The sequence below is a fragment of the Trichoplax adhaerens genome, genomic scaffold (assembly GCF_000150275.1).
Source record: "Trichoplax adhaerens TRIADscaffold_18 genomic scaffold, whole genome shotgun sequence".
Lineage (NCBI taxonomy): Eukaryota > Metazoa > Placozoa > Uniplacotomia > Trichoplacea > Trichoplacidae > Trichoplax > Trichoplax adhaerens.
In genome coordinates, this window is record NW_002060960.1 from 856,622 (window position 1) to 873,425 (window position 16,804).

Genomic DNA, 16,804 nt, shown 5'->3' on the forward strand with positions numbered 1-16,804 from the left:
CCAACAGCATATTAATTTTAGTAGCTATCCACAAAGGTACACGTAAATTACAATCTATTAGTTAGGATTTCTTAGCTTAAAATAATATAACTAAATCGTTACATCAAATTATTGCGTCAATATTGTATAATTAATCTTAAAAGTAACGAGTTTTTATTTTAATTAGCTTGTAAGCTAGATTTTAGAATTTTCCATTGTAGTATGAACAAATTCTATCTTGGCCAGAATAATATGCAAAGTAATAGTTGGTCTGGATAAGGAACATTGGAACAGGTTTTAAACGTGAGAGTGGTATTCCATGAAACTATATTAATTCTCTTAAGAGATTCAAAGTATTATTCAAGCTAAAAGCTAAGTGAAGTTAGGCATTCTACAACTTAATTCTCTTTCATAAGAGACATATACACATTTTTAGCCATCCGCTGAAATCTAATCATCATTTCTGAACTGCGAACACCATGTTCAGTAATGGAATCGTAAACCATTGCTTCGCTATAGTTGAGTTTGCTAGCATCATAAGTACGAAGTCGAAATCTTGGATTATGAACTGGTAGAACTTTTGACGAAGAAGCTAATAATCCAATGTAAACATCATCAATACTTGTAATCTTATGATGAAACGGTATCGATTGAATCAATTTACTAGCAGTTTCTCGAGCCATGACATAACTAAATCCTGAACAGAATCGAGGAAATCGTGTACCAGCGAAATCCCTATATGATACATAATATTTACTGCCTTTATGGCGTACTGGAGCACTGCTGCCAGCAGAAACAAGACCAATCCAGCAATTGGCTGGATCAAAACTTGAAGTAGCACTGATTTTAAATAAATAATCTAGTAACCTCCACTTATTTACCCATACATCGTCGTCACCCTTGTAGTAAAACTTTGCTGGACAAATTTGATTTGCCCAAAACATACCTAATAGGGTTTTTTCGGTTAAAGATTTATGGTGCTCTTTTTTACCCATGACTAATAAATCACCATAAATCATTGCTTCTTGTTTGACTCGAGCATCCGTCGCAGCATTTCCTGTACGTCCAACAATAAAAATTACTTTCCAAATATGCTTGCTATTAAAACGCTCATTAAATTCCTTTGCATTTCCCCATGTTTGGCGAATACCAAGACGTCGGTCGAAATGAAACGCAGCACTATTAATCATGAGTAGTACAAACGGAGAATAATTACAGGGTTTGGCACTTATGTGTTCATCATAAGCAGAAATAAAGATATTACCAATCATCTCCAAAGCAGCTTTTACAGATACTTCGCGGAAAATATTTCGTTCGTTGCTAACTAATTGGTTAGTTGAAACAACACTAGTATAAATATCATAATTAGTTTTAATCTGAAGATCGGTTGTTGGCCTTAACAAGATGAATTTGAAACAGCATCTGGTTTGAAATGCCGATAAAATCATTCGTCTAACATGAAAGTAGCTTACAAACAACAAAAATGCAACCATCAAGGCTATGGAGGCAGTAACTGCTCTTTTAGTTGATTTCAAGCTAGGTATAAAAAGCATCTTGTACATTAAACGAAGTAACAAATATATCTAATGCAGTTCCTTAATTTCTTATTTTTCTATCTAGTACCAAGTAGGTAGATTTATTAATGAAAGCCATAAATCTAAGCCGTATATTCTAGTTACAAAGGATCACAAAGGGTTAATACAAGTTTTTTCGTTTATTACCTTATAAATAGGTGAATACCAATACACATGTCTTTAATCATACTATCGATTTACATTGGTAATGGTACCTGCTTAATTAGGCATTCTTCTAAGTACTCGAAATATTTCTTTAAAAAGTTTAATAATATTGCTAAAATTTTAGGAATAGATCACTGGTGTTTAGGAGAAAATTTCAAAAAAGTGATCTACTTTTCACAGATTCTCTCGTTAGAGGTACCTTAAACGTGTAAATAACATCTAAAATTAACCATCGAGTAGATTTGGCCAGCAATAAATCACTGCAAATGATTGAGAACCACTCTTAGCAAATCAAAACCCGCATATCGATAAAGGTGGTTACTAACAACTGTAATAGTGTGCTTCCAATTAAAATTAGAAAAGGCTTCATTTATGAATTATTCAAGTCGGTAGACTACATTAAGAATCGGTTAACGTTTGGCAAAAATATTTTATGAAAACACTAGAGGGCCGTTACGTAGCGTTGCATAGCAGTTCATAGGTTGAAAATTAAAGACATTCGATATTCTTCGTATTTCGATTCATAGACCACCAATGGAGGATTGATTTCCACGCATGAAACTGGTCTAAAATTCTTAATTATATAAGTTACTCATTAAAACATATATAACAGAATACGTTAAATATTGAAGCCTACTCTCAATTTTGATAGTAATGTGTATAATCAGTAATGATGGAAAGAATATTACACGCGTAATTTGCACTATCTGAAAATGATCTGGTTTTGAACTAACGTGATTTTAAAGAGCATCCGCCTTTTATATTAATCGCTGAATTCAACGATAAACTTATGCAATTAGCTTCCCAATCAAGAATGAAAAATATTTTAAAGTTCCTTCGATTAATATGATTTGACTGATCTTTCAATAAAACTGAGGGTACTAGCTTAGTCCTTTGGGAGATGTATATGGTTACTCTGACATCCGAGCCAAAGAAGATCTCAGTACATTGAGTCTTTGTATGGTTATTTATCGGAAAGACTATCTTAACGAAAGGCTTATATACAATACGGTAGTTTCTTATTTCTAGTAGCCTTTATATTACGAATCGGGTCCAGTTCACGAAAGCGTGCACGTATTTAATAATAAACATAAATTTACAATCATGATTTTCTGCAACTCTTTCAACCCTATGTATTGATTCAAAGAATTCTTAGAATCTCATCTAGTAAAGTCAAACTTCTCTTCAACTCAGTAAAATCCAAATTACGTCAGCTAGCGTATTTTCATGTCTAAATTACTTCAGCTATGTCTACAATATTGCATGCTTCTCTTTTACCGTATTCTAAAGAAAAGCTTAAAAATTTTGTAACGAATGATAGATTATGCCGTACTAATCTAGATAATTACCATCAATTTAACATTTCGGGATCGTAACATATAAATTCCCTCATTACAAGTTTCGAATTTACAGTTAACAAGTTTATACAAGTAGTTAATACATTGATGACAAAATTTATGAAGGAAAATTCTAAAAATTTGCCATTATTGTATCAAATTGTGCGATTTATAACTACAAGGAAGTTCTATCGTGATACTACAGTAATAAAACAAATCAACTAGTTGTATTCTACAGACTACACAATTTATGCTATTAACTATATCAAATTTACTACTTTTAATCGAATCCTTGTCGATTTATCTGGTGAGAAGTACACTTTATAGTTTCGAGCCATTGACTGACTAAATATACGGTACTGAAATTGAATGGCTTAGTCCACAAATCATAAAATAGAAATAAATATCATTCAAATTCCTGTATCGTAGTACAATAATCTACAATACTGATGAAACCAATGGTGATTGGATATTGCTATACATTTTATGTTAAAGGTTATGTATATCGTATATTACATCTATGCGTGCGAGTATATCCTTAATTATTTTAAAATCTGATATAATTTCTTCCTTAACTTTTGATGGCAAAAGAGTTAAATAATTTCAGTGATATAGTATTAAGTAAATTAAGCGTAGAATTCTGCTTCTATTTTCAGAGAGATAAGCATCACATGTGTGCCAAGATATACTAATAATTATTAAACACGCTCTATGATTTATTAAATTGAATACAGATTAAAGATATGATCAATAATATATTTTTGTTTAAAATTTTGACCTTTACTTTTATGTTGCATAACCTTAATCATGATTGTGTTCTTTTTTAAGCCCGGCAATACGTTCGGTAACATTTTACATTTCACATCGATATGAGTTATTATTATTGTCTTGAATTAAAATGTATGAGCTATTCTTCTGAAGGACCGGATATCGTCTAGGGTCCAACAATGATTGGTACCACCTCTTGTCAAGGTTAATGAATATTAAAATTTTCCCATGGAATAATGAATTAGCTTTAACAAGTCTATTATGAGATCTTGCTTATATCATGTTAGCATTGGCAAATAACTACTTCTACTAATCTAGTTACCGTAAGTACTGGTAGCTTAAGGTATTAAAGCTAAATATCAAATTATTTATGAGCATTTCGATTAGTTTTCTAAATCAACATCCAGCGAAAGATATCCTGTGCTATAACAAAGTAATACTGAACACTTTAACAAATTGTGCTTCAAACAGCTGCAAGGCAATATTAATGATATTACATCTTAGAATGTTCTCATATTTTCTCAGCTTTAAAATAAAGTTATAGCTTTTAGAAGCATAAAATTTAATGTGTCGGATTTCGAAGCTGATTTTAAGTTAGCTTACAAGTAACACATCGCTCATTTCATTAATACATTTACTTCGATATTGTCTACATAAAGATAACATCATGGTTAAAATAGATGATAATTCAGCTTGTTATTGAAAGTAGCATTAATTTTTAAAACATGGGCAGTATGATATTGCACCTGATAAGTAACAAATCAAAGGTTTCCTAAATTTCTTAATACATATAATGTGTAGAATTGGGCTGTGAAGTCCAATAGCTAAAATCGCAATATATTGTATTGCAAGAGCAAATCCAACCAAGTAGGCATTAGACTTTAAACTGTAACCTATGACAGTAAAATTAAAGCCCGTAAACCACAATAAGCAACATATAAATTGCACTATAATTAAATGTTTTAACATTTTATTTATATGTAGTAGGCGTTGATTCCATCGTCCATCCAGACCTAATGTTTTAAACTTAAGTTGCTTTAACGTAATTGCAGATATGTAAAACCGATAATTACGCCTTAATTTCTTAGCAATCTTAATATAGCAGATCAACATAATTAGAAATGGAATAACTATATTTAAGCTGGAAATAATCAATGTTATGTTTCGTGATGCTAATGAATTAGTGTAGAGCGCGCACATATTGTTAATAGAGCTGTCCTTGAGGACAATAAGAGATCTTGGCCAATATTGCAAAATTCCAATTAACCAGAAACCTGACAAAATTGTTATAGTTTTACGACGTGCTTGTCGACGATTTGAATCCGTAAAAGTATGATTTGATAACTTGCAATAATTTTGTAGAGAAATGAAAGCCAGGGTGCCATTAGCTGTAAACAAAGCCACTACTGATAAAGGTATAATAAAACCACACAGTATCCCTGTCATAATTTTAGAGTACTGCAACGTTAAATCTTGGGTTAAAAGTGCAAAGACGAGTGGAAGAGGGTAAAAAATACCCACAAAAATATTAGCTATCGCTAAGTTTATTAAGCTATAGTATGAGGAAGATCTTAAATGTTTATTTTTGTAAATAATAAGCAATATATATAAGTTGGCTGGTAGACTAAAAAAAGTTAAAGAGTATGCAATGATGATAGAACACCAGATTGTTATCAACGGTAATTTAAAAGTATCACTATAGTAATTACTGGCAAGATTTTCGATGCTGCCATCATCCATACTATCGATATATCGTTCAATTTCTTTAAAATTAATCAGGGTACGATTGGAGCAATTATTGATGAATCATCTGAAAAAAAGCTTTGATATTGCTTAATTTCTTAAAAACCAAATCAACATTTAAAGTATAGTGCTGTGTATCTAACCAATAAATAAAGTATCATGGCAACTAATCTTCTTAATGATTTAGTAAATAAAATATAAATTAATAAATACCATATTTCTATAGCCTTGTGTAAACAAGAAGCTAACCAGTTTAGTCCATAATAAGACGGTTCAATTTAGTCATGGTGTATGGTAAGTTAAATTACTCAATACGAAAATCTAAGGACAGAAATTATCGTGTGCTTTGCTTATTTTTTAATTGAAATCAAATTCTTGTTTACACTATATACAGTATTCTTTATTTAAAAATTGGTTGGCAGAATTTACTAAATAACAGTAGTTTGCCTGATTAGCTGTAAATGCAAGACAACAATGTCTCAGAAAATAAAAGTATCAGAATAAGATCATTCTTTGCTAAACTATACAAGTTGGCTTTGTTTTCGAGATAGCCTTTTTCGTATACTACAGATGTGGTCACGAATTAATATTCCAATGTCTAGTTGTTGCAATATAGCCTCGAGTTTCCTCTAATACAGCGTAAATATCAAAATCATTTTTGATCAAGCCGTTACTAATATGAGCACACTAAAGAGAAATTGAGGCATTAATACATCGTACAAACTTCAAGTAAAATGGCCAATCGATTATTTATCACTGAAAGGCATTCCTAGTTAAAATCAATAGGCTCTAATCTAGGCAATTACATATATTAACTAAGTAAATGTAGAGAAATTTGTAAATTTGAAAAGCCCTTTATATCTAAACTGATTCCGCGTTACAGTAATTAAGCAAATTAATCAACTCATTTATGATAAATATTACTATCAAGTTCTTTGGTTGCTAGGGTAAGAAATACAAAGAAAATTGAGATACTTCCTTATATAAATTTTTTGCTATTCATTATAGATAAAGCCATCGATACTATAGAGGTTTTGATATAGCTAATCATTATGATCGAACACCTTTACACAGCGAAGTAAAGTTAGTCAGATTTTTCCGTCACTATCCTATCGTTAAATTATTAAGTCAATAAGATGACTATTAGGAGTATTTATCAGTTATTAGATCGAGTACGATAGAACTAGTGTCTAACTCAGTTAAATATTTTCTTACCACTAATAGTACATACTACATTGAGAAGTAGAAGTTATGGATATAAATTAGTTTTACGATTTTTATGGTAAACAAGAGAATTACTTTTTACTGATACTCTTTAGTAGAATAATTAACTGCTGTATTTAATAATTTGTAAATTTTGAAATTGTTTAAAGCAATAAACAACCCTTGGCGTATAATCGACTATAAAAAATATTCTTATTTTCGAAATTATTCCGTCCTATATTGTTTGTACTGGAAGTAATTTTTGCTGTAATAGATGAATTTAACAGCTGTGTTAGTGAATAACAAAAACATTAAATTTTTCAGACAGTAAACTTTTAACATAGCGTCTAGCCTGTTTGCACCGTATGGCTGTCTTAAAATAAATCTGTAACGATTTATTATTAGAAAATTGATAATGCTATACTTTAGTTTATGTTAGTTAAGATTTATTAACAGTAACGTTTTTAATTTTAAGCCTTGATGATTGATTAAATCCTACATATCCCAAATAGTAAATGCATGCTCTCAAGCTGTCTTAAATGAACGATTGTAGATACTGTATCTTGCATTTGTGCTTGGGTTTTGCAACTCTTAAATCGGTACTTTATACAGTAAATGCTCAAATAAAAATTAATAATATCGTCCTACTGTGCACTGCCAGGTTTTTCTACAGTCAGTTAGTAAAGCAAGGTTTGAATTGAATTACATTGTAATCAAATACGTGTACAGTATAGTCTGTTCAATTATTTAAGGCAGCTCAATATCTTATAATTTGGTTTATTTAAGATTAATTTTAAATATGTAACATTAGCAAGGCTACGTGAAGTACGAAAAGGTTATTTATCTAGGCATGTTACCTTAGAGTTCATTTTTTCAATTTCTACTGTGTACTAATTGCTGATGAATTTCTTTGCAATATAATTAATGGAAACTACTGAACTTAGATAATAACTAATTATGCTACAATTCTAAGCGTATTAATATAATTAAAGCATTTTCATTGTAATTGGCCATAAATCACAAAAATTTAGATTTAAACGTATGGCTCTGTATATTTCTTACTAGATTGGTATTGCTCGTTGCAGCCAAAATTAAAAATTAAGATTACCCTTTTTTGATTAAAATTGCTTGTACCACAATGACAAATATGTTAGCTTGACATACACGTAGATGCATTTCTATATATTACAAGTTATTAAATTTAGCCAATAACTATTACTTTCCGTATCATAAAACAATAACGATCTAGCTTGGTACTCCTGCTAAAAACTACGCTGGTTTAGTTTAGATTTGGATCTCTTTTAACGACAAAGCGGAAGCTTTGTAAATTTATTAATATTATCATCCTTGGTACCGAACCTGATGCCAAAAATAAAAGTAGAGATCGAATATTGATTATTTCAATTCCATTATACGCAATTCAATAAATAGAAATATTAGAATGTACGATGCTATTATACAATAAGATTAACGGTCAATTTTGACCCAAGCCCGTTACTATTGGTTAATTTATATTTGTCCTTATCAGGAATCTGTTAGTAGTGTTCGAAACTTAGATGTAAAACTTGTTCCTTCTACAATAAATAGCCATCAATTTCTTAAATATTTATCCTAATAGTTATTATATTATACTTTACCGTAATCATATTGCAGCTTCCTTGAAATCTTCGAACGAGTTATTATCTTCCTTCTAGGAATCAATTCTTTTGCTCTAGTAAAATGGTATACAGTCGTATACTATTTGTAATATACCGTACATGTTTATGTAGGTTAATTAGCTTTTATGAAAAGTTAATCGCAATGTATTTAACTTGACGGTTATAAAAATTTTAGGAAATTTGTGTCCGTACTCACTAAAGTATGCAAGTATTACAAAAAAATTAAAAACTCATTTCTATCCAAGTGATGTGAAATAAAAAAGTGTAGAAACTACGTATTTGAAATATTATGCATTAAAAAACTGTACTGCTTTAAAAGTTATATTAAAGCCGAATCGATTTTCTTGAACCTTATCCATTTAGGCCAACATTGAATAGATAGTAAATGAGATTCTAATGGCTGTCGGAATTTTCTTAAACACAGTATGTATAATATTGGTCCATGAAGTCCAGTTGCTACTAATGCTATATATGAAATTGCATATGCAAAGCCCACGACATAAGAATTTAACTTTGTAGCATAGCCTATGACAAAAGTAAGCATGCTGATTACCCCTGTAGTGCAGCATATAAACTGAATCTGTGCTACTCGTCGTAACATTTTAATTGCGTTATTAAGACGTTGTGTTTGGCGCCCACCTTGATTGAAAGATCGAAATTTAAGTTGCCGTAGAATAGCTGCCGAAATGAAAAATCGATGACGTTGTTTCAATGTCTTTGCAATTTTAACATGGCAAATTAACATAATTATAAATGGATAAGTGTGAATGAAAGTAGCGGCTACCAGCATAATATTTCTCATTAAATCATCCTGAGTAAATAATGTACAAATATTAGGTATGGAACTTCTATCTAATACAATAATCGAACGAGGCCAATGTTGGAGAATACCAATTATCCATAAACCAATTAAAATGGTCAATACTTTACGACGATGTAATTGTCGACGAGGATATGCATGTCGAACTATAGTATAATACTTTTCTATAGCGATAAATGCCAATGAACCATTAGCGGCCTGCAAAGCCACTACGGAAGAAGGTAGAATAAAGCAACATAAAACTAATTTTATAGCTTCGGAATGCTGCAACGGTGAATTATAGGTAATAAGGACAAAAAGTGGAGTTATTGGAAACGTAAAGGCGACAACAAGATTAGCAATTGATAGATTCGCTAGTCCATAAAATGACGCCGATCTTAAATCTTTATTAATAAAGATGACATATAAGATATAGCTATTCGCTAGTATGCTAATGATACTGAGTATTCCAGCAATGACCATACAAATTTGGATCGTTATTATCGGCAAGGGCGTAATTTCATCACTGGAAGTATTAGCTTGAGTTGAATTCATAATTTTTTAATTATCTTATACTTGGATTTCAGATTTAAAGAAATGATAAACACCAACCAGTAACTGAATATTTCAATTTAAATATTTAAAAAATTCAAAAATTATTTGCTAGGGGAAATATTACGTTCTTAAGATTAGATAAAATCCATTTTAGTAGCTGATTATTATTTTAATTATCAAATAATAAATATTATCTTACCTTATAGTTCATCTAAGAATTCCTTGATGATAGAATGCAGCGGAATTAAAACCGATTCGATCGTATGCGATATTGATACTATATGATAACTTGAAATAAACAATATGTATTCTAGATATAAGTAACTTTCTCATTGACATACGCCTATAGTAGTAATCGTTTGCAATTTTTGATATCGTAAGATAAGTCGAATTTTCTTTATAACTCTAAAGGCGGTGAGAGAGGTTCTGCTATATTAAAATATATACTGTAGCTTCTCTGGACAATAGGTCTGCAAATTTAGTACGACCATTATTAAACAAACTGCGTACATCCTGACTAGAAAATCAAAGCTGTGCTTTTCTAAAAAATTCGTATCACGTAAAAATATTCATCTTATTAAAAACAATGCCTTCCAATAGTAATTTTGAAATTAACTATTTCATACCAACTAATTGTCTATGCATTCAGAGCAATTAATTCGACTTATAAATAATAGACTGTCAACGCTCTAGATGTCATTGAATATCCTGAAAAACAAGATTTTATCTTTAAGAATAAAATACTTACTTGAATTCGAACGAATAAACAATAGTTTATATCTCGGTTTTACTGCTAGACATCGTAGGGCTTTGCCATACTAGAACGTTATAAAGAGATCGTACCAAAAATTTCCCTTTTAGTTTTCCTATCAAATTTGATTTAGTTCTTATACCGTTATCAATGATTTGGGCTTCATTACACTTAAAGAGCTATACGCTTTAGTAGGTTGGAAGGGTGAAAATTTTTATGCTAAATATAGTTATTAAATGAGCTAAGACTAACATTATGGAATTAAATAGTGCGTACTTGTAACTAAGATTACAAGATTGAGTGCAAGTGTGTCTACATTGTCATTGTGGATAAATACAGGCAGGTTCTTATGCGTAAATTTAAGAATTACAAGAAATTAAAGTATTTATCATTTCATCAGATTATTTTTAGAAAGCCTATAAAGTCAAAAATTCAAAAATATATGGTTCTAATTATTTGTGACATCAAAAGCCACTCGTAAGCTATAGCAATAACTTTTGTGACGCAATAAAATCATCATATCCTGATCGGTATCGTAGAAAGTCTATTTTTTAATGTGTGAAATATACATAGGTATTGTGTGGAGAGCTTTATGGAATTTCTTCATAAATCAATATTCAGTTGCACTTTATACCCATTCAAAGGTGGCATTAAGCAATTCCAATACTTTACATGAATTATTTTCTGAATCGATATACAATAATAGTTCATCGAAGCTGCTTTGATTTCCTGATAAATGCAGTAAATTTATTAATATCAATTGTACGATTTTAATAAGGCTACATTCACTCAAAATTAATTGAAAGTTTGGTGTCTTACATTTCATGTTGATAGTTACTGTAAATCTGTCTTTTTAAATTAAATCTATTTTTATGTTTGCCATATCAGTAATGGTATTACATACTTTATACTTGCAATATTCTTCAATTTAACTCATTAATATAAACTTGACAATTTCGTATAGGTAAAATGTGTTAGTAAATTTATTAACACTAATAAATATTATTTTTCAACGTAAAGAAACCTTATTTTTATTTCAATTATCAGTTAAGTAGAACATATTTTAATTAAGTAAGAGAGACATTCAATACGAAGTGATCTACCAGTCGTAGGTCTTTCGGACAATAGCGGAGCCTTTTAAAGTCGAATATCGATTCGAACTTAGTCACAAATTGTACGTTCATCTGTTGAAGACTTCATAAAAATGACTAATTTATGAAATCGTATACCCGTCAGTCTTATTTTTAATGCCCACTCGAAGTACCAACTTCGTCGCTGTCAATCGAAAGAAACTAGTTTTGGATGGTTAGCTATTTATGGGATCATGTCGCTAGCAACGTGGGCGAGAACAAATGAGAACAAATTTACGGGAGGATTTTATTTTTTGCTTAGTATTTATTTATGATAGTAATAAGAATGTTCAATGCAAAATACAACATTGAAAATTTTACGGTACTCCGCTATTTAAATCCTATTCTTTGGTTCTATTTATTCCTAGAGTACAAAATGTCATGAGTCTTATCATTAATCGCCATATGACATAAACTAATACATACTTTATGTGTAGTTAAAACGTACTTCAATAAATCTGCTGCCTTTACTATATTCTGACCTTGTGCACTTATATACAATATTGTTACTACTGTCTAAGTGGCATAAACTATCTAGAACTACCCTCCTAGGTAGACTCAAAGAACAGTCTCAAAAAGTACAACTTACTTTAGGTTACCACTTTATTTTGTAGTTCTTACTAGTAATCTATAACAAAAAGGAAAATCAATAACAACCTATAATAACAAGCTTTTACATTTAGACTTAAAATAAGATAGTATAAAGCAAGCGAACAACAGACATCCAATCAAAGAAGGTTAAAGCAGCTAGAGCATTACAAACATGACAGATTGTAACTTAGTCAAACCGTATTATTAACTTAAATACTATAAGAAATTATTACAAGTTAAAAATATAGCTTTTAGCATAAGCTAGGCAAGAATTTCTGCCTGAACACGTATCTTATCTACTGTCATTTAATATTACTGACAAGATTCCTATTACACCCATTTAATGACTCAATTGATATACATGTCTTAAATTACAGACATGACACAATCTTAATAGCGGAAACGTAGTTCCGTAACAAATAGCTATTGGTAATATTTTGCAACACTAACAACAAAACCAGAATAAACTGGAATAGGTCTCAGGCATTTCTTGAGCCGCACTTTTAGGCTAAATTCTACTTCAAACGAATGATTAATCTTAAATTCTTTAGTGCATACAAATATGAACTTAAAGATGCCTAACTTTGGCAATATTAACTTGGATATCGTTCAAGTACATCTGTATAACCTAGTATTCCTTCTCTTTTTTTTTATATCATTTACGCTAAACATAAGTTATAGTTCAGACTGCTCGGCGATTTTCCTATTACAGACTAGGCTAGAAACAAGAATGACCCTTATCCAAAGTTATTACCACGAGCATTTTTTCTGACTAAATAATTAAAATTAAAATTTTATTGAAATTTCAACTAGTTTCTAGTTCAGCTATGATATTAGACACGATTTTCACCATTCGATAGCTTACGGTACTTTCCATCTAAAAGCAATAATAACCGTGCCTCATTACAATTTTATACCTTATACAACTTATGACAGCTAGTCAGACAGAGAATTAAAAAATCGTATTCGTAATGCATAAAAGCTCGGCAGGTCAAATTTAATAATTAGTAGAAAGAATTATTTATTATTTGACTTCTACACTACAGTACATACATACATCCATCTTTAAGTAAAATTAAGGTATATTATTAATAGAATGAACTCAATTAATTACAGTATTAAAAATAGGCCAGGATATATTGAAGCATACTATGATATTATAATACATTAATAGTAACAAAAACCGAATGTAGCAATTTACCTTTTAAAATTTATAATAGAGAATGAATGATAGTTTATAATTGATTTCTGTGCGACAGTCTTTACCTTATTAGCAAAGGTGCTAATGAATTACTTAAACTGAAATGAAACATTACCGCTATTTTTTAACGAAGACCTGGTTTGAATGATAGCCCGTAAATCATTTGATAATTTCATTAAAAGTTTAAAAATTCCGGTAAAGAATTCTTTTTCGGCAGCAAAATACGAAGCAATATTGAATTTTAATTCAGCCTAAGCTATTGTAGATTAAGGCTGTATCGCCTCATTTTCTTCAATTTTTACGATTAAATGGAACTGCTCGCTGAAATGCAAATTTGTAATGGCCGTCTAAATTTTTTTAACCAGATAATATGCAGAAGTGGAGCGTGAAGCCCACTCGCTATAATACATAAGTAGTGCAATATAAATGCAAATCCTACAAGATAGGGATTCAATTTTGCAGCATAACCAGAAACGGTAACATGGAAGCCCAACAGCCACAACATGCAGCAAGCAAATTGAACTAAGGCTATATAGCGTAACATTTTAATTGATTTTTTAAAACGTAGCCCAGAGTTTTCGGTAGAATGGAACGAAGGAACATCCAGTTGCCTAAATATAATTCTCGAAGTAAAGAAACGTTCATGTTTCTTCAATTCCCACGTAATTCTAGCATTACAGATTAGTGTAATAACTAATGGTGTAACGTTAATAAATGTGCCTGAAATTAACAACGAGTTTCGAATAAAATCCAAACTAGAATAAAGTCTGCAAAATGCATGAATTGAACTTTCTTCTATGGAAATTAAAGACCGAGGCCATTGTATAAGTGATACAATCCATAAAGCCATTAAAATTGTGAATACTTTCTGGCGCTGCATTCGGCGGCGTGAACGAGAACGATAGGTTATAGTATAACACTTTTCTATGGCAATAAACGTTAATGTACCATTAATTACTAAAAACGCAGACATAGGTAATGGCAGAATAAAGCCGCACAAGATTAGTTTCAGAGTCGGAGAATTTCGAAGTGGTGAATTATATGTGATCAGGACTAAGATTGGAATCAGAGGATATAAAACAGCAACGACCAAGTTAGCAAAAGATAGATTCATTAATCCATAAAATGAAGCTGATCTCATTTCTTTATCTTTATAAATTATATATATGATGTAAGTATTGACAATAATACTGATCGCGGTAATTATTCCGCCAAGAATAACGGTAATTATGATAGTTAATAAAGGTAGAAGTAGATTATCTACATGCGTTGCGTTAGTATCATTTAGGGTCATACTTTCAGGATTATTATCACAAAATTTACTGGTAAAATGATAAAGAGATCTCAGTATCGCTTAGGAATGACCTAGTAAAGATCGCTTACTTTTTAAATTACTTTAATTTTCTTTACATTTTATGAAATATAACTGAATTCTTAAACGATTGTCATTAGAAACTTGAATCCTTTCATATCACGAACAAAACTCAAACAGCTAGTTTATCAAATATGAATTGAAAAAAATTTATAAGACAGGGATTATTGTTTATAATATTAAGCAGCGGATAATAAGTTTTTTGCATTTTAATAAATGGACTGTAATATAGGTTAATTTAATAGTCAAGAGTTTCTATGGCATTTCATGATATAAATAACCAGTACCATTCAGTAATATTAAGTGTCATTACTGTCTGATAAATGTCAAGATCGAAGCTTGATCTTTGTTTATAGCAACCGGATTATGTACATTTGTCTAACTCTTCTAAAGAAGCCAGTACATCGATTACTGTGGTTTAATTTGGCTTACTTTTACTTGTAAGGTATTATACGATTATGCAGACTAAAACGGGTTCAGTATACATTTACAGGTAGAAGCAAATACCGTTAACTCTTGGTAAAAAACTGATTTTCAGGCTATTTGTTGCCTATTAATCATTTAACTGTACACTTTACTATCAAATTATACTCTCACTTTCATTTTCTATCTAGTAGCTTTGTACTAGTATTATTTCTGTTATTTTTTCATGCTAGATTTATAAAATAATACTATCCTTGTAACATGACGCTGCTTTCTAGCTCGATATTGATATATTATTCAATAACACACTCTTTGGCTATCATTAACGTGAATATGAATCGAAAACAATTTATAAGACAGGAATTATTAATTTTAATATTAAGTAGCGGATAATAGTCTTTGCATTCTAATAAATGGAATGTAATATAGGATAATTTAATAGTCAAAGAGTTTCTATGGCATGTCATGATAAAAATAACCAGCACCGGTCAGTAACGTTAAATGTCATCACTCAGGCTAATAAATGTCGAGATCGATGCTCAATCTTGACATATAGTAACCGGATTATGTACATTTGTCTAGCTCTTCTATAGAAGCCAGTACTTCGATTACAGTGATTTAATTTGGCTTACTTTTAGTTCTAAGGTAATTATACGACTATACAATCTAAAACAGGCTCAGTATATTGTACAGGTAGAGGTAGAAGTAAATACCGTTAATTCTTGGTAAAAAAACTGATTTTCAGACCATTTATCGCCTATTAATAATTTAACTTTGTAATGAAATGAAAAGTGTAGAGATCAAGCTACGAAACTTTAACAAACTTTGATTCTACTTTCGTTGCACTCCAGTCGACTTAACGCTAATACTTTGACACCAAATAAAATTTGGGGAAATAACCGAACAACAATTTATTTCAAAACAAAAATGGAGAGAAGTATAAACCGAACAACCGCACAAATACTTAGCTTTAAGTATTATTAAAATAAATGACAGACTTAAAAACTGTCAACGACCAAACAACCTTTCAAAAACAAGAACGTTTTAACTTACGACAATTCGACCCCGAAGGCCTTTTAAATTCAACAAGTTCTTCAAATAAAATCTTCTTCTACTCTCCCTCTAAATTTTCTAATTGCACTATCATTTATAGGCTTCGTAGAGCCGTCAGAGGTATTTAAAACTAAACATTTGCTAACCAGTCGCTCTTAAGATCCGTTTTACAAAACTACTTTGCACCATTTAAGAAAACAAAAATCATTCAAAGTTCAGACACAATTTACCCTACGATTCCCTTACAAAACACTATAAAAATAACAAGCTAACTATAAAAATACATCAAACTTCATTTCTAACATAATTTCTATCATTAATACACTATAAAAGTCTAAAAATCAACCTTTAAACATCAAGATTTAGTCATAAAAACAACATTCTAACTACCTAACAATCAACACAACCTCTGCCAATTTCCATCTTATTTTCTATTTTCCTCACTAAATCTCCTAATGTGACTTCAAGTCACGTCATAAAATTCCAAAGTTTCAAATTGATA

At 30.5% G+C, this 16,804-nt stretch overlaps 1 protein-coding gene across 1 annotated transcript; it reads right to left on the minus strand.

Annotated features, from left to right (window-relative positions):
* Positions 1-530: 530 nt before the first annotated feature.
* Positions 531-1,187, minus strand: TRIADDRAFT_4948 (uncharacterized protein; the record flags this gene model as incomplete). Its single annotated transcript, XM_002116856.1, has 1 exon — positions 531-1,187. A coding segment is annotated over one exon (657 nt), but the record flags the coding sequence as incomplete, so codon positions are not given.
* Between the last annotated feature and the right edge of the window lie 15,617 nt (positions 1,188-16,804).